The sequence below is a fragment of the Rosa chinensis genome, chromosome 2 (assembly GCF_002994745.2).
Source record: "Rosa chinensis cultivar Old Blush chromosome 2, RchiOBHm-V2, whole genome shotgun sequence".
Taxonomy (NCBI): Eukaryota; Viridiplantae; Streptophyta; class Magnoliopsida; order Rosales; family Rosaceae; genus Rosa; species Rosa chinensis.
Genome location: NC_037089.1, coordinates 7,793,118 through 7,811,521, shown reverse-complemented (window position 1 = coordinate 7,811,521; position 18,404 = coordinate 7,793,118). Strand labels below are relative to the sequence as shown.

Sequence of the window (18,404 nt, the reverse complement as noted above, 5' to 3'; positions counted from 1 at the left end):
AATCTGTAGGGACTTATTGCTCGCAAAAAGCGCAACCATATTAAACAACATAAAAAATAATAACAACATTAAAGTAAAAATAAAAAACTGCCAGGTCAAAGCCCAAGAGATGAGCCCAACCCCACAGACCAACCCTGATTGGGCCCAAATTCTGAACTCAGGCCCAAATCTGAGCATAAGCCATTCTGCCAAGGAAGTGAGAAGACCACAGCCCACCATCGAAGCCTGTCTCCAACCCAACACGGCCACCCTCGACCTGCCATCCTCTCCGCCGCATGACCACCTCAGCCAGATCAAATCCATATTGCTCCAGAGATCCTTCCCCAGATCAGAACCTTTCTCAGATCGAAACCAATTCCAACCCAGATTGCGCCACCAGGAGCACTCCAGATCGGACACCAAAGAGATCGGATCAGCCACGGCCACGGGTCCAAACCTAGCCACGCCGCTACGCTTGATAGCCGTTGTGATCTCTCCCATTCCTCACCGCCGTAATCTCCTCAATTCAGACGATCAATCGAGGAGGCCGACCTCACACCCACGCAGGGATGACAAAGAGCCGTCCGACGACTGTGAAAAGTCTCGCCGCATAAAAGGGAGGACGATCTCTCTTTTTCTTCAGGCGCGTGCAAGCGCGTTCTAGTGTTTTTTTTTTTTTTTTGCTACTCTTTTTTTCATTCATTTCCTTTGTTTGGTGGGCACAAACTTTAGGAGTATTGTCCTGACAGAGGGGAAAATAGGGGGAAGATCATTCCTTTTCAGACCGTAGAAGATTGATTTTCTCTTCTTCTCATTTCCCAGCATTTATTACGAAAATATTAGCTACAATATCCCTGCTCAAATGCGTTATCGCCAAAATTGGTGTACTTTTGAATTTTCATGATGTTATTTTTATTTTAAGATACAAGGGCAATTTTAAAATACAAGGGTATTATTGAAACATTGTTATATTTTTGTTTTTCTTTCATGCACCAACCAAACACCGGAAGGGAAATATAATGGTATTTCCTGAATGCTTTCTCTGCTTTACCAAACATAGGAAATGAAACCTGACAGAATTTTAATTTCCCATCCCCATGGGAAAGGCAAGAGGTGACATAAAGGAAAGATAACTCGATATGTAACCTGATTACAACGTAGCATAATTACCATATGCACAGCTTTCCTATTCTGTTGCCGCCAGAGGATAAATCCGACAACACTTAGTCTCACCCTGCTACTAGGAGGCAGTGACCATTTGACGAAGCAAGGAACTCGCCACATACCCAGAGCAGACAAGGCACATTGAGTGCACACACAGGCATATAGACCGACTAGCCCTACATGAAAACTGTAGAGACTTATTGCTCGCAAAAAGCGCAACCATATTAAACAACATAAAAAAATAATAACAACATTAAAGTAAAAATAAAAAACTGCCAGGTCAAAGCCCAGGAGATGAGCCCAACCCCACAGACCAGCCCTGATTGGGCCCAAATTCTGAACTCAGGCCCAAATCTGAGCACAAGCCATTCTGCCAAGGAAGTGAGAAGACCACAGCCCACCATCGAAGCCTGTCTCCAACCCAACACGGCCACCCCCGACCTGCCATCCTCTCCGCCGCACGACCACCTCAGCCAGATCAAATCCATATCGCTCCAGATCCTTCCCCATATCAGAACCTTTCTCAGATCGAAACCAATTCCAACCCATATCGCGCCACCAGGAGCACTCCAGATAGGACACCAAAGAGATCGGATCAGTCACGGCCATGGGTCCAAACCTAGCCACGCTGCTACGCCACGCCACCACCCCCGATAGCAGTTGTGATCTCTCTCATTCCTCACCTCACACACAGCCGTAATCTCCTCAATTTAGACAATCAACCGAGGAGGCCGACCTCACACCCACGCAAGGATGACAAAGACCCGTCTGACGATGGCGAAAAGGCTCGCCGCATAAAAGGGAGGACTATCTCTCTTTTTTCTTCAGGAACGTGCAAACGCGTTCTAGTGTTTTTTTTATATATTTTTGCCTCTCTTTTTTCATTCATTTCCTTTGTTTGGTAGGCACAAACTTTAGAAGTATTGTCCTGACAGAGGGGAAAATAGGGGGAAGATCATTCCTTTTCATACCACATGAGATTGATTTTCTCTTCTCCTTTCCCAACATTTATTACAAAATTTTGGCTACAATATCCCTGCTCAAATGCGTTATCGCCAAAATTGGTGTACTTTTGAATTTTCATGATGTTATTTTTATTTGGGCTAAATACTGTTTAGTCCTTGAACTTTTGCCCTAAAAACACTTCAGTCCCTGGCCTTTTAATTTCACATGGTTAGTCCTTGTACTTCAAAATTTCAAACCAATAGGTCCTTGCCGTGACTTTCTGTCCAAAAATTCTGTTAAAGCGCTGACGTGGCAGCTTCTTTGCAATAAAATGACTATTATACCCTCACATCATTTTTTTAATTTAATTTTTTTTCCTTTTGTTTATCTCTTCTTCTTCTTTTTTTTTTTTTTTTTTTTTCTGGGAAGTTGGCAAATTTCTCTCTCTTCTTCCCAATCTTCACCAAGGGCCTCTCTCTCTCTTCTCTCTCTCTCTCTCTCTCTCTCTCTCTCTCTCTCTCTCTCTCTCTCTCTCACACTGTTCTCTACAACCAAAAATACCCTGAGTTGGGTTCCTCTTCTGCGGCGCTATCACCTTCGCTCAGCCCTCGGCGGTGCTCGCCCTCCCTTGGCCCGAGCCTCGTGGCCAGCTCTCTCTGTCTCTCTCTCTCAAAATCCCCAAATTTGGAAAACTCAAAACCTCCTCTCCTTGCTTCTGCAAAATCAAGCTCACCAACTTCCCCCACCAGTTCTCCGCCGTCCCTCTCATCATTGACCACAACGCTGCCGCCGCCGCTCAGACTAGCACAACCCACGACACCACCCGCTCCCACTCCCACTCCCTCAACTCCTGCTTCAACCTCACCAAACCCCAAATCAGAAACCCTAGCCTCCAAGTGCCCCATCCTCTCCATCTCGATCTACAAATCGAAGTAGCTGATGTCACCGTGGGAATCGGAGGCGGCATCTGAGAAGAAGTCGCCGTTGGAGGTGCGCGAATCGATGGGATCGATGAAGGGGTTGAAGTTGTGATGGGTGCACCAGTGGGTGAGTCAGGGCGGGTCGGGTTGGTTTGGTGGCTCTGGGTCTCTAGGTAGGTGAGGGGACTGTGGTGATTAAGTAGAGGAGATAAGGGTTTGGTAAGAGAGAGAGAGGAGGAAGAGGGCACGGCAGCATGGTGACGAGTGATGGAGGAAGAGAGAGAGGAGGAAGAGGAGGAAGAAGGTGCTATAATGTCGACCGTAAAAATAAAAAAAGAAAGAAAGAATAAATTAAGAAAAAAACAAAAACAGAAAAAAGAGAGAAAAGAATTAATTAATTAATTAAAAAAAATGATGTGAGGGTATAATAGTCATTTTATCGCAGAGAAGCTGCCACGTCAGCGCTTTAACGGAATTTTTGGACGAAAAATCACGGCAAGGACCTATTGGTTTGAAATTTTGAAGTACAAGGACTAAACGTGTGAAATTAAAAGGCTAGGGACTGAAGTGTTTTTAGGGCAAAAGTTCAAGGACTAAACAGTATTTAGTCCTTTTTATTTTAAGATACAAGGGTATTATTGAAACATTGTTATATTTTTTCTTTTCTTTCATGCACCAACCAAACACCGGAAGGGAAATAAAATGGTATTTCTTGATTGCTTTCTCTGCTTTACCAAACATAGGAAATGAAACCTGACAGAATTTTAGGGGATGTTCGGTATTGTTTTAGGATACTGTTTTTCGTATTATGAATTCAGAAATAGCCGTAATATGCGTTTGGTGCGGTGAATTTTGAAAACGAGAAGAATGGTTCTCATAGTACAATTCTGAAACACCACGTAATTTGTGGAAACGTCTTTTTATTGTTTTCATTATTTTTTAAGTATAATCAGCGCAAACAAAAACACGCAAGTTTTCGTGCTTACTCATAATCTCTGCCAAGCTCTCTATTTTCATTGATAGACTCGTTCTTTCTCTCCCCACAACCCTCGTTCTCCTGCAGTTGTTCCACTGATCTCCTCCTGTAACTTTCTCTGGCTGCAGTTTTGATCTATTGGATTCTCTACGTAGACTCTTGTCTATCAATTGTAACATCCAAAAGCGCCACACAATTGAGAGAGAGAGAGGACATATAATTGAACCCCAAAGTTTCCTCCTTGTGCCATTCCTTCTCTAATTAGCCTGGTTGTAGATCAAATTGCTCATGAGATAGATCCACAAAATCCCAGAGATCTAGGTGGGCTGTTTAGCATGAAATAGGAACAGTGACTGCTCATTTTGGACAGAAAAAATCTGAAATTGGGTTTTGGATTTTTGGGTTTGGGATTTGTGTATGTGGATACTTTTGATAATTTTGTTGCAGACACATGGAGGTCATTTGGGGAGAGAGGGTGAAAGAAAGGTAGACAGGTGGAGGGAGGAAGACGTTAATTTATTTTAATTTTATTGCCGAACACATTCTAAAATTATGAAAATGCAAAATATAATTCATTGTTTTTTTTTTTTGTAAAATAATTTTTTGAAAATTATTCTGTAAACTGTTACCGAACAGGCCCTTAATTTCCCATCCCCATGGGAAAGGCAAGGCAATTGATTTCCCTTCCGTGAACTAAACGAGGCCTTAGGGTAGCTCCACGTAGGCAAACCTTGTAGAGTGTTGATGTATAATTAATATTTTTTCATGTTGTCCTATATGCCTGATTTACCCTTTGGGTAGTGAAAAGTAATATGAAATGAAGTTATGTCATTAATTTTAGCATTTACTCATTGAACATGTAACTAATAAATGACATAGGTATGAGGTATCTAAAACTAAATACCTTTTGACAAGGTATTGAAAAAAAAATCATATTAGAAAATAACTTACCTTATAGCCATGACATTAGATAACATATACCTCTAGAACAGGTAACCAATAAATGACATAGATATTGAGGTATTTAAAATTATATACCTTTTGACAAGGTATTGAAAAAAAATAATGGCATAAAACAACTTACCTCATAGCCATGACATTAGATAACAAACCTCTAGAACAGATAACCAATAAATGACATAGGTATGAGACATCTAAAACTTTATGCCTTTTACAAGGTATTGAAAAAAAATTCATGGCATAAAGCAACTTACCTCATAGCCATGAACATCGCTAAATGTCATACATTTGGAATTGTAACCAATGAAACTCATAACATAAAAAAAAAAAAAAAACAGTAGGCATCAAAGTTTTAGAATTTGAAAATCGTACCTACTACATTTATTTTAATCATCACCTGAAAGTCAGGTGTTTTACCCAACTCCTCAAGTTATCATGGGTGTAATAGGTATGGTATAGACTATAGACATATAGTTGAACAAAACTATATATGAACTAAATTCTTAATAACATTTCATCGAATACATTGAGTGCACCACAAAAAAAAAAGTAATCAATGAAACTCATAGCATAAAAAATATAAAAATAAAAACCAGTAGACATTAAAGTTGTAGAACTTGAAAGTCTACCTACTACATACTTTTTTTTAATCGTCACTTGAAAGTTAGGAGTTTTACCTAACTCCTCGAGTATAGGTATGATATATACGCATAGTCAAACAAACCTCTATGGTAGTTATGCAACTAATAAAAAAAAAGGTAACCAATGAAACTCAGGGAAATTCATAGCATAAAAAAAAATAAAAAAACAAACCAGTAGTTTTAAAACTTGAAAGTCTATCTACTACATACTTTTTTTTAATCGTCACCTGAAAGTCAGGAGTTTTACCTAACTCCTCGAGTTAGCATAGGTATAATAGGTATGGTATGTACGCATAGTCGAACAAACCTCTATGGTAGGTATGTACATAGAGTACACCACCAAAATATATATATCATAAACACTGTTCTCCACAATCTCAATCATAAAACAATTACTATCGATAGTAAGAATCAGATAAATTAACTATGTGATAGAAGGTTTGTGAACCCAGCAATCAACTCGTTTGAATTTAAAAAAATAGACCAAATTGCATGATTCTAGCAATATTGATGACAATATTAAAGTTAGGGATTACAAAACCTACAATTAAAATAATAATGCAAAGAGCTTTAATCATGGAATACATAACATTATTTTTTCGTCAACAGATAGATTAACGTGGGTTAATAATTTTGTTCAGTGACAATTTCTGTAATTTTGAGGGAGACTCACAACTCCTAATTGATTTTCTCAATAGACGGATTCACATTTCTTGGAGAATTTCTCAGATGGTGAGAGATGTCAATTCTCTTGCCCATCTCACAAGAGTTGTTTCCTTCCAACACATAAAACGGGAAGCTAATTTCTTAGCTGATGCCATAGCTAAACTTGGCCACAATCGATGCGCTCAAAACTGGAACAGCGCTCTTCCGCTTTCAGCCTCTTCGGCTTTTATTCTGGACAATCTTGGAGTTGGTTGTGTCCGTGATTTTTGATTGTAATTTCCTTTCCTGTTTGAAAAAAAAAAAAAAAAAAAAAATCTTTTTAGTCTGAAGTGATATCCCATAATGCAATTTTAGTCTGAAGTAGATCTGCTTGCCAATAGTTGCAGTCCAAAGCAGAGTTTAATGTACTACAGCAGTTTGAGTGAAAAACAGTAGGCACGAACATAAAGAAATTATTAATGCAGTCAGATTTTTGCGTACACTGATTTTACTTGAGGCTAGGGTAATTAAATCTGTCATTACACCTATACACTAGACTGAGTAGACTCACAGATTAAAAATGAATAGAAGCGTTACATTGATCACTACCGCGAAGATTAACACAGTAGAGGACCAATCATTATGGAGAAGATTCCAGCAGTAACTTGAATGGATCTTCCAGTCATTGCTACCAACTTGAACTTGCAAAACATTTCAATACTTCTCAGAAACATAATGTAGCCTGTTACAAGCACCAACACAAACTACCTATCTAAAAGCTCAATTCTGTTACAAAACTTTTCATCGTACAGCAAGTTAGGCAATAATATCTCTTGACGCTATCCTAAAATTGCCCGCATGCAATTGTTACAAGACTATATAGCTCAATTACAATGGACTAACATGAGTGGCTTCATTCAAAAAGAGACAACCAAAGACATAGTTATAAAATTCACGAGCTCTAACCACTTCCCCTCCTGCAAATATTGCCTCCATATCATACTTGCATGCTCTTGTACAGTCAGGACAGTAAGTCACCTACAAAACAGAACAAATTCTCAGTTTGCAGAAGCCTAGACTTCAAAAGTATTGTCATCGATAATGAAAGGGAAGGACAAGAAATTTCTGGCAATACAAACCTCCAGTAGCTTTGGCTGGAAAGAACTATCAAGCATGACATCCACACCATACATAGCCCTCGACGTTGGACTGTGCATCTCAGGGTGCACTTTTGCAGCTGCCTCAAAGACCGATCGGATCATTTTTTTGACTCTAGAGTGAATATCCGACCATTTAACTACAGCAAATACAAGAATAAAAATAAGAGTTCATTCAAGTATGCTTAGCATGCTAAAAATTGTGAAAACCTTTTCACTTGGGGGCGATGCAAGTAATGATATAAACTAGACAGGTGATCATACCTTGGTGCTCCTGTTCAAACTCTCTTACAAATTCTGACGTGTTCATGTGATTCAGTGTCCCTCGATAGTTCTGAAAGACATGGTAAAGTGATTATGAAGCAATATAAAACATATTCAATAGTTCAAAGCGTATACTCTTTGAATCTACAACATGGTTTGAAAGACATACCATAACAGTAAAGTGAGTCTCATACTCAAAAAAACTGTGCTTTTCTAAAGAATATTGGTTGTTTGCCAGTCTAACCTGAAATGCCATGAAAATAACTACTTTAACAGAGACATCTCACAGATAAACTCTAAAGAACGGTAACTCGCAGACAAACTTTACAGACGGTTAAACAAGCACATTCATATGACTGGCATGCAGAAAGAGTCTACTCAGTATTGACAGTGTGCATACCCAGAAAGTGTCTGACAGAAATATTTCCATAGGGTTCAAACTCCGTAGTAAAACTATGTAGCGGATATCAAACTTTCTCCCTTTGAACAAGGCCGGGTGCTCAATATACTTCTGACATATCTTCGGTCCAGTCTCCATGAGCCGAATAATAGCAGATAAATTATCAGTGACAGTTGTATCTATAGTTCTTGCCATGTTCCAAGGTTTTAAGATCCACAGATTGTTAAGCCCATCTCTTTTACGTACACAATAGTCACCAATAAGTTGGGATAGATGTGTTTCCAGATTATAGGTTGGCTGCATCCACTCAGGAGATCCAAGTGCCTGTTAATAGGGTAAGAAATTCAAAATTATGAGTATGTGCTAAGGGGTAGGGTGAGAAGAGTCTGAGATTTAAATTTCAGTAAACAATTCTAATCAGCACGATGATGAAACTTGAAGAATTAAGTTGATAATTGATCGAAGTGGTAAATTGAATTAGTATTAACTATTAACACTAGCATTTGAATGCAATGTGAAACTGACTTGCTAACCTTCTGAACAGTATCTGCCAAATGATGTTTCATGACGATACCAGCCTCAAAAGGAAACTGGTTTATGAACTGATTGTCTGTTATTCCCCAAGCTTTCTTCATATCCTCATCCACTTGGTCACCTGTCCATATAATTTCTGCATCCTTTGGATCAGGTGCTGTAAGCACCACCCAGAGAGAAAGAGAGAAAGAACTGTCAGATTATATAAACTTCAAACATATGGATTGAAAGTATTCTGAAATAGAGCAAATACACAAAGATGCATGTTACACTATATAATAAAGGACAATTAAGCAAGGAATGATAGCATTAAGCAAGAGCATAAGAATTGCAAGTCGTGCAAATATTGAACTGCATTACATACTGAATACAAACTCTGGATGTGTCAAAAGTTCTTCAACTTGAGGTATATCGGAGTACACACGTAAAGCGCGTTTTTCATTGTGATTTAAACTTTTAGTTGGACATGACTCCATCGGAGGAGAAGTTAAACTTTTTGCTCGCAAGTTCTGCCAGTGCTTCTCATACTCCTACAAAAAGATATATGAATTAATCTCAAGTTTTCGACAAGCCAAAATCTAAAAATAGAGTACAGCTTTGACCCAAACACAATGTTTGTATAGGTAACCATACTCGAATAAAATACTTCTCTGGTGTATGGAACCAAGCTGTAAGTCTGGCAGAACGTTGCTTGTCCTCCCCAATACCAAAAAGATAATCACGAGTGCATTCATAACCTTTTTCAACATTCTTGATTGGCCATAATATGCAGAAACTGAAAATAACAAATTCAATAATCAGTTTACGCCAAAAAAAAAACACACACACACACAAGATGAGGAATTTTAGACTCTTCAGCAAACAGAAAAATAAATGAAGAAAGACAAAGTGACAACCTCACAGCTGATGCTAATGTCCCCTCTGGCATAAACAGAAAAGGAGATACTCTGAAATTTGGCTCATCACTATGCCTCAAAGCTGAACCTAGCTCATCCATCACATACCTGCAAGGAACTCCAAAACAAAGCATCATCAGCTAAAAGTACCAATTATTTGTTAATTTCTGTAAACTAGATGTTGTATAATCCAAACAAGATATATAACTCTACAAATAAAAAACATACAACACAGAGGTCTCGTCTATCTTCTCTTCATCCGCAAGTCTATATGTCATTAAATATTGCCACATTGCATTTATAACACGATCAGCAAGAGGCTCATCAGGAGTCCACTCAGGAAGACGTGGCTGAAGCGCTGAATCAACCACATGCTTTTCAGTTTCAAATATCTTTGATGCATTGACACCATTCAGTACAGAGAGATTAGGAAGAGATTCAAGAATTTCTAGAGCACTTTCTCCAAGAGGGCCAGGAATATCCACCTATAAAACAAAAAAGTTTACATTCTAAATATCCTACGCTTTCATATCAAATTGTAATGTCCAAGAAAAGAACCTTTGTACTAGAAAACATATTACCTCCAGAGACTGTAATGAAGGAAAATTCCGTAGTACATATAACAAGTCGGCCAGTGAGGTCTCTTCTAAAGGATTTCCCCGAAGATTCAAGTATGAAAGACATGGCAACTGAAAAGGGGTAAATGCCTAAAACAACAAAATGAAAACATATCAATGAAATGCTACTAGATTGCCATTAAATGTTATTGACCAATCCTGTACCCATGACAATCTGAATCTAATGATCATATTTTGCTATCATGTATATTGGCGGATAGAATATCAGACTTAGTCAGCACAAGATAGTAAAATCAACAAAAACTACTGAAAAGAGTCGAACCTTATTGATTAAATTCTGAATACATCTATCTGAAAGATCAAGATCTGTGACTTGCTGCAATGGATGGTCAGGCAGATCAATGCTGCCCGGATTTTCCTTGTCAAACACTCCTCCACAAAACCCCAGTGCCCACTCACCAAAATTGGCGGTAAACTTTGAGTTATAGATTTCAAGATTCGGCAATTCTTGAAGAATCCTATCCCCCAATTCATTGCCACTGAAATTTCAAAAACACAAGAAACAAAACCTCTCAATAAAAATGTATTTGTTTAAAGCAAGAAATTACCAACTCTTCGAACATTAGTAAACACACACACACCGATTTTCTACAACCGGGTTGTTGTTCAGCCAAAGCGCTCTTAGGTTTTTCAATTTGCTAACTTCCGCAACAACTACCTCCACATTGTCAATCTTATTCCCACACAAGGACAATGCAATCAAACCCTGAACACACAAACACCAGAGCTTCAGCAACCAAACAACACATGTTTCCTCATAATACTAATTGGGTTCTTAGAGCATTACAAATCACATACAGGGCACTTAGCAGACAAGTCCAAAGACAACAGCGTTTCATTGTCAATGCCAAGTTCTTCAAGCTCCAACCACTTGACATTCCCATTGGCTTCACTAATCTCACTTTCCAGTACGTCCAAAACGCTGCGTTTTGCATCACCCTCACTCAGAACTTGGTTCTCTTCTGAATTCAAATCAATATCCACACACATTATGCTCGCCATTCTCTCAGCCAATCCCGGAACTTCCCTTAACTACAGAACCAAGTAAAGATTGAAACTTTTTCAGCAAATGAAAATAAAAGTTGAAACTTTATTTTATGGGAAGCCAAACAGGGTCCTAGGAATTAGGGGACAGCAGCAGAACCTGTTTGGAAGCTTCGGAGAGGCGGAAGGTCCAGGCGTGGTCAACGAGGAAGACGTCGGAGTTTTGGGGCATGGAGCCGGAGGTGAGTACGAGGCGGCGCTGACGGCCGTCGGAGGTGGGCTCGATTTGGAAGTGGGACCCGCCGTCGAAGGTGTCGGAGAGAAGCTTCTGGAAGAGCTGGCGGTGCAGGGACTGGGGCAATCCCGAGGCTGCCAGAAGCAAGCCGTGAACTTTGACGAAGTCTTCGTAGGTTTCAATTCTTTTTGCCGGTGCTGACATTGTGACTGTGGACTGAGGTACGAGGTTTCACTGTATCTGTAACTGTTTTTGGCGGCTGAGCGACAGGGAGGAGTAGGAAGAAGAATCGGGAGGTTCGAGAGGACTCTCGTGGAACTTAGACATGTTGGGTTGGGCGTTGTTTGTTTGAAAGTCCATTGGGCTTGGTGTGGTGTGAGAAGGGAAGTTGCACTCCCGAAACCCAATCCCAAGAATTAAAGAGTCCACATAAATTTTATTATACATTAATGTATCAATATATCAAGTGGAGTTAGTTTGATCTATTAATAGAGAATACTCAAACTAGTATACCAATATCTGGAGTCAGTTTGGCTTTGAATTGAATTGGTCTGCTTGATTACAGATTTACAGTAGACGAATCCCAAAAATCATCTTTTGATTTATTAATCAGTAGTACGTTTTGCTTTGATAATCTAATCTTTGTCTTTGATTTTGAGATTATGTTATCACACATATAACATCACCGGTCGTGAAATACCCCTCTCAATTAAGCCAAAAATTGAAGAGAAAAATTTGAATTAATATCTTATAATACATTTCATTCGATAGTCTTAACTTTGAGTCTCTGTCTTTTGATTTCCACAATACACTACCCTGTATATTATAAACATATAAACCAAACTCCAACAAAAGGTCATCTGGTTTTGTTCACTTTCTCTCATAAGTCATAACTTCTCCAAACTTCCCTAACAGGTGGCTTGTATATTTCGTTATCATCAATCACAAAAGCAGACATGTACTATTCTTTTTATCGGAAGAATTACTAGTCCGCCACCCCAAGGACTATGTTGTCGGCCTGATATCCAATTGTACATTAGGCCAACAAGTTGCCGATCACAACATGTGTGAAGTTGCGAGGTGCCATCACCTCTTACGTCCTCTGAAATCTTATTATGCTCCTACAAATTAACATAAGCAATGAACCTGCCAATTTGTTAGGTTACTACGAATATTCAAAGAATCAAATCCAAGATATTTCTCCCTTTCTCATGGATAGAGTATTTTAATACCTAGACGGCTAACTTTCAATTTCTGTGCTTCTTGATTTGCCAAAGAACAAAAAGTTGCACAAAAGACTTTTGTGCAATAATTAACTGTTATCAAAGCACAAGTAGTTCAATCCCACAGTTTTATGGGATAATGGTATCTTAGAAACCAAGTCTCCCAAAACTTGGTAGTGTTAGTGTTTGCTCATCACCTTTATTCCATCTTGGGATTTTTTTTAGTGAGTTTCAAGATATGTTCAGTATAAATCTACCAAAATAAATGGGATAATAAATTAGTAACGTGATACTTACTTCGTTGGAGAAAATTCAAACAAATCTTTACCTTTTTGAGGATTCAAATTTGCTCACCACCAATACTTTGGTGGTAATACCACCACTCAATATAAAACTGTCATATGTTATAAAATATAATTATAGTTAATCATGATGTTTTATTAAGCAAATAAATTTTAAGTATTAAATTAATTCTACATGACATGACAAGTTTTAATTGGGTGGTGATATCACCACAAAATAAAAATGGTGAGCAAATTTGAATCCCCTCTTTTATGTTTTCCTCTGGATGCAATGTTTCAGTCTCCCTATCAACATTAAACAAAGTAGTGGAGCTACTCTTATAGAACAATCTAAATACAACATACGGCTATGAATTACTATACGTATTCCAAACTTTATTCAATCTTCATAGAACAACTCAACAACATAAGACCTTATTTGTTTTACAGATTTTAAACTCGGGAAAGGGAAAGTGCTTACTTTCCTGTGTTTGGTAAGTGCAAGGTCAGGAAAATGGTTCCTCTTGCAAGGAAAAGTAGGAAGGAAAATGAATCATTCCATTCTCTTAAGGAACTATTTTCCTTTCTCATTTCCTAGCATTTATTACACTTTTCTAACATTTATTACACTATTTTATGACTAAAATAATTCTATAAAACAACAAATACGAGCTAGAACATGCTAAGTTCATATATAGCTCCGCAAAACTCAGACTGATCGACGTCTAGGGTTGCAAACTTGTTCTCGTTCGGTGGCACTCATTGTTGGCGGTCGTTCGCCTCGTCGGTGAGGGGCTACTGTCGGATGGGGATTCTAAATATGCCTGGGAGCTTCTTGGAGAAGGTTTTGGCTTGGGATTTGGGTTGGATGGCTTGGCGGCGAGTCCGAACGACTGGCTTCAGACCAGTGGTTGTGTGTACATGGATGGGGCACCTCATCGAGGGATTTCCAGATCCGGCGAGTCAGAGGTGACTGGGCGGCAATGGAGGATCCTGGAGCGGGCAGCACGACGTGGTGCAACGGGTTCTGTAGCGGCGTAGCTCGGTGTGGGGCTTTGCGACTCAAGGAGTGGCGGCGGGGGTTGTAGCGGCTTGGGTCGTTGGGATGACGTTGGGATGCGGCGGTGGCGACCGCTGGAACTACGTCGGAGTTGTACACATGGCCAGTCGGCTGAGGAAGATGAAGTTTGGGTTTGGGCCAAACCAATCTTTGCCGAACCCGAGTTTGAGCTTCTTTTCATGGGGTTGTCCTTTTTGGGCTTCTATGGTGGGCTAGGGTGTTTGCCATATGCCCAACCCTATGTTATTAGTTTGTCTAATTACAATAAATTCCTTGTATTAAGAATACTCTATGTACTTCTAGCGCCTCTGAAGTAGTACCGAAAGAAGGTATCCGCTACCTCTACGTATTTACATGTATAATAAGTAAGACTATATATACCTACCACTTGTGAGTACTACCACTAGCTTCTTGTTTGTCTTTAAATGTCAGCGGAAGGGTATGTAACGACATATTCTGGCTTATGATGAATACATTATTTCGCCCTCGTGGCATTACTAAAAAAAAAATAATAATAATAAATAAAACAACAAATACCAATTTTCTTCAAGTATACTATTAATTATTGATTTCATCTCTCAGTGTTACCAAATACACTAGTAGGAATATTAATTTCCCTTTTCGATGGAGATATAAGAGAACAACTTTTATAAAAAATTTATTTCATGAACCAAACAAGGCCTAAGTGAAATATAGAGCTACGGATGGATATACGTATGCAGGACTCATTTAATATTTTGCACTTGAAACTAGGTCAGAGACTTTGATTAAGAATCCATAAAGATCGTAGATATTATGGCATGGGAAACCATGTTCTATATCAATCAATGTGCTCCAACCTCGATCGAATATGATATCACACCAGAAAAAGGAAGGAACACAAATATGATAAGCCTGTCTGGGACCCCATTATCCTTTTTCCCTTATAAGGTAGGGCAAAAGCGACCCTAAACTTCTGAGGTTGCCAAAGAGTAAAGGGCAAAGATTCATCATTATCAGAATCACCAGTAGAAGGAAACATCCGCATCACCAATTCACATTATGGTCAACCAAATCGTTGTACAACCTCGGAAACAAACCACAGCATTCCCTGAGACCGCCCCACACACAATCCCAGCCCCCCAAAAAAACTTGGATAAAATAAATAGAAACAGATAATTTAGTTTACTGTTCTACACAGGCCATACTTGAATATTTTAAGCTCTCTGGTTCAACACTTCAATCAGGATAAGGCTTAGCCTCCCCAAATTTATTCTCTTTTAACCTTTTTGAGTTTTTCTTTTCCTCTTATCTCTTTGCTTATTATACTTAAAAGTCCCTGAATTCGATTCAGATAACACTCCTAGTCTCCAACCCATGTGGGTCTTCTTCCTCACCAGCTATTAATACCCAATTCCAGTCATTTTTTTTTCTCTCTTATGTTTATTTTCAATCAAAGCTCTCAACTTTGAAACCAGCTATTAGTTCCCAATTGTCCTCATTTTTCTTCTCTGTTGTTTTTCAATCCAAAGTTTCAGTCTTTAAATCAAAGCTCGCAACTTTGAACCAAAACCCACATCATGTCTATTGCTTTGGACAGAAATGGGAATAGTGGGAATGGTATGATCCCACGGTCCGGGAGGTTCATCCATGGGATGCCTTGTATTTCGATCTACGACACAAAAGGGTTTGGTCAGGATCGTCGTTTGGAGTTGGAGGAGGACTCTAGTAGCTCGAGGTCGTCGTCGGTTGGTAATAACAGTGACGAGTCTAATGGGTCGTCGGAGGGTGAGGAGGGTGAGGTTCAGAGCTCGTTTAAAGGGCCTTTGGACACCATGGACCAGCTTGAGGAGGTTTTGCCTGTCAAGTAAGTTAGTTGGTACTTTGTTCTTAGTTGGGTTTTGATTTAATTTGGATTTTGATTGCTTGGTGTTGTTGGTTTGCTGAATTAGTGAATTGGGTTTTGGAATTGGGTTAAAAGTTTGATGCTTTATTGGTTGCTTAGCATGTTAGAGGTGTTTGTTAGATAAAGACCTGGTTTAAAAGAGTTACTAGCTTGTGGGTTTTCTTTGTTAGTGATTCCATATTATACAGAAAGCCCCAAATGGGATTTGAAACAAGAAAGAAAAGAAGTAGTTACTGGCTAGTATTGGTTGGGGTAATAGTTTAATGCTTGCTTGCTTAGCATATTACTAGTTCTTATTGAATAAAAACTTGACTTTGAGGAATTATTAGATGGTGTATTTCTTTGTTCATGATTCAATATGTACTCAAACCTCAAATATTTGTATTGGATATTTAGAATAGAAAGCTCACAACTTCATCAGAAATTTGGATTTGCTTGTATATGTTTTGTTTAGTCTTCGTGAAACTAGAGGGAATGAGAAGAATTTTCTATGTTTGAGCCTTCTGGATGCCGTTGTTATTGTTGTGTTGTGAGAAGTCCCAAGGGAAGTTGATCAAAGCACGTTATTGTTTCTGTCTAAGGTTCATTTGGGGTTTGTTTTTGTTTTGACTTTTGTCTCTTCCTTGGGCTTTGTTTTTGGTCTTTTACGAATCATCCAGTGATGGGTAACATGTTTAAGTTCAGCTTTTCTAGTTTTCCAGTGTCCTCAGCAACCATACATATCTTTTAGAATAACTTTGAGGGTATTAAAAAATGAAGGCGATGCTTTCATTATATGTTGGTTTGTTCTTATACTCGGTAAGCTTCTATGTCAAATTTGTCAAGGTCATATTTTGGACGTGCTTGAAGTCTATCCACAGAGGAGCACCTGGATTAATGTTTTATCAATCAGTGTGTTGCATCCTTTTCTTTTGAAAGAGAAGAAAGATTGAGTTAGTAACCCTTTAGGTACTAAAATCTCATTAAATTCAAGTTTTATAATTTGCTTTGGAGATTTAGACCTAAATGAATGGATGAGGTTGAAGGAAAATGAGAGCAATTGCTCTCAAGTTTAAAGTCAACAGCATTTTGTAAGATTCTGAAGGAAGCCAGTTCATTCAAAATAATCAGATGCTATTATAGGGGATCTCTTCTTGTAGGAGCTAATTTCTACATGCTTTAGATGAGTTTTAAGATCATTAAGTACAAATTTCAAGCTTGAGAAACATATAGACAACTAGACAAGAGTGATTGGACAAAACACACATCTTATGCTGTCATTTTTTATGCATTTGATCTCTTATAGTATTATATTCTGTCTCATTTCAGGAGAGGAATATCTAAGTTCTATAATGGTAAATCAAAGTCTTTCACGAGCTTAGCAGATGCGTCATCTGTTTCTACTGTTCAGGAGCTTGCGAAGCCAGTAAATCCTTATAACAAGAAGCGCAAGAATCTGTTGGCCAATACTTATTTCCGGGATCTGAAGAATAGTGGTGGTGGGATAAGGAGATCAGCTAGCTCTAGTCGAGGCATATATCTTGATGGGGAGACTCTTAGCGGCTCTAACAGTGGGGACGATTCCAAGTCTATTTCACCTTCACCCTTTTCTTGTCGTCCTCCTCTACATCCGCACCGTAAAAGATCACCTGGTAATGGGTCATCAGATTCTTCACCGCCTTCTCCTCCTCAACGAAATGCTCCTTGGCGATCATTCTCACTGTCTGATCTACAATGCGCCGCTGCACCAACAGCCAACATTACTGGCTTTGAAATTTGTAACGGGGACATGGACAACAATCCACATTAACATTTTAGCTTCATGTTTCGTTTTCCTGATTCTGGAAGAATGCTGGTGAAGTTGAAGTTGAAGTTTCATTCCCATCTGCAGACCACGTCCGGTCATCTTGAAAATTAATCAGTGTTTCCACATATAGGCTTTAGTTGATATGTAATGAGCTTAAATGCTTAATGACTATAATGATGGCATTGTATTATACAGAGTATCAAAATTTATGTTTCTTGTCCCAAATTTTGGAAACATGCCCTACTGTACTAAACACACGTTCAGATTAACATCAGTAAAAATTTGAAAGGTCCACTGTGCTCGTCAACCTTAATCGGATCATGCGCAGCAATGCTCCCGGGTGATTAATTTTTCATAACTGCAGGGAAAACATCACAGACCATGTACCAACTATTGGCATTTCTACATTTTGGTATATCAATTTTTATATATATCACAATGGTATATCAAGTTTGCTCAAATATTTCACTTTAGTGTAGACTGTTAACTTTTCCGTTAAATATCTCCTAGAACAGTTATAAAAAAAAATTATTTTTCGGTTAACTTTTGCATGCAAAAACTTAACGGTGTTAACCTATAAAATGATGTTGAAATGCAAAGTTCATACACTAATTTGATAGTTTTCAAAGTTCATACACCAAAGTGTAGAATCATCAATACTTCATACACTGTTTGTGAACATATCCCTAACTGCAAACCTCTGATATGGGCATGCTTTTGATTATAAACTCAGTTGCAACCGAGTTTTCTGAAAGTGCGCTATTTTCTCTTCACATTAGGAAGTATCGAACCTAGGAACTATTACATATAATCCTGAACCCGCTTTAGGCC

At 38.7% G+C, this 18,404-nt stretch overlaps 2 protein-coding genes across 2 annotated transcripts; one reads left to right on the top strand and one right to left on the bottom strand.

Annotated features, from left to right (window-relative positions):
• Window positions 1-6,906: 6,906 nt before the first annotated feature.
• LOC112184774 (tubulin--tyrosine ligase-like protein 12) lies at window positions 6,907-11,685 on the bottom strand. The gene is made up of 15 exons (XM_024323014.2): window positions 11,264-11,685; window positions 10,918-11,151; window positions 10,701-10,825; window positions 10,382-10,598; window positions 10,063-10,188; window positions 9,710-9,966; window positions 9,482-9,589; window positions 9,219-9,360; window positions 8,950-9,115; window positions 8,585-8,742; window positions 8,052-8,375; window positions 7,821-7,895; window positions 7,652-7,721; window positions 7,370-7,527; window positions 6,907-7,268 (listed from the first exon to the last, which is right to left on the bottom strand). Exons 1-15 carry the CDS (start codon window positions 11,540-11,542, stop codon window positions 7,119-7,121), a joined length of 2,589 nt encoding a protein of 862 aa, XP_024178782.1. The 5' UTR covers window positions 11,543-11,685; the 3' UTR covers window positions 6,907-7,118.
• Window positions 11,686-15,075: 3,390 nt separating this feature from the next.
• Window positions 15,076-17,826, top strand: LOC112187874. Its single transcript, XM_024326830.2, has 2 exons — window positions 15,076-15,748; window positions 17,096-17,826. Exons 1-2 carry the CDS (start codon window positions 15,462-15,464, stop codon window positions 17,574-17,576), a joined length of 768 nt encoding a protein of 255 aa, XP_024182598.1. The 5' UTR covers window positions 15,076-15,461; the 3' UTR covers window positions 17,577-17,826.
• The last annotated feature ends 578 nt before the right edge of the window (window positions 17,827-18,404 follow it).

Coding starts and splice junctions, on each gene's coding strand:
- LOC112184774 (XM_024323014.2), bottom strand. CDS start 11,542: ATGTCAGCACCGGCAAAAAGAATTGAAACCTACGAAGACTTCGTCAAA. Junction 11,152..11,263: donor TCTCCGAAGCTTCCAAACAG/GTTCTGCTGCTG, acceptor TTGGTTCTGTAG/TTAAGGGAAGTTCCGGGATT. Junction 8,376..8,584: donor TGGCAGATACTGTTCAGAAG/GTTAGCAAGTCA, acceptor CCCTATTAACAG/GCACTTGGATCTCCTGAGTG.
- LOC112187874 (XM_024326830.2), top strand. CDS start 15,462: ATGTCTATTGCTTTGGACAGAAATGGGAATAGTGGGAATGGTATGATC. Junction 15,749..17,095: donor GAGGAGGTTTTGCCTGTCAA/GTAAGTTAGTTG, acceptor GTCTCATTTCAG/GAGAGGAATATCTAAGTTCT.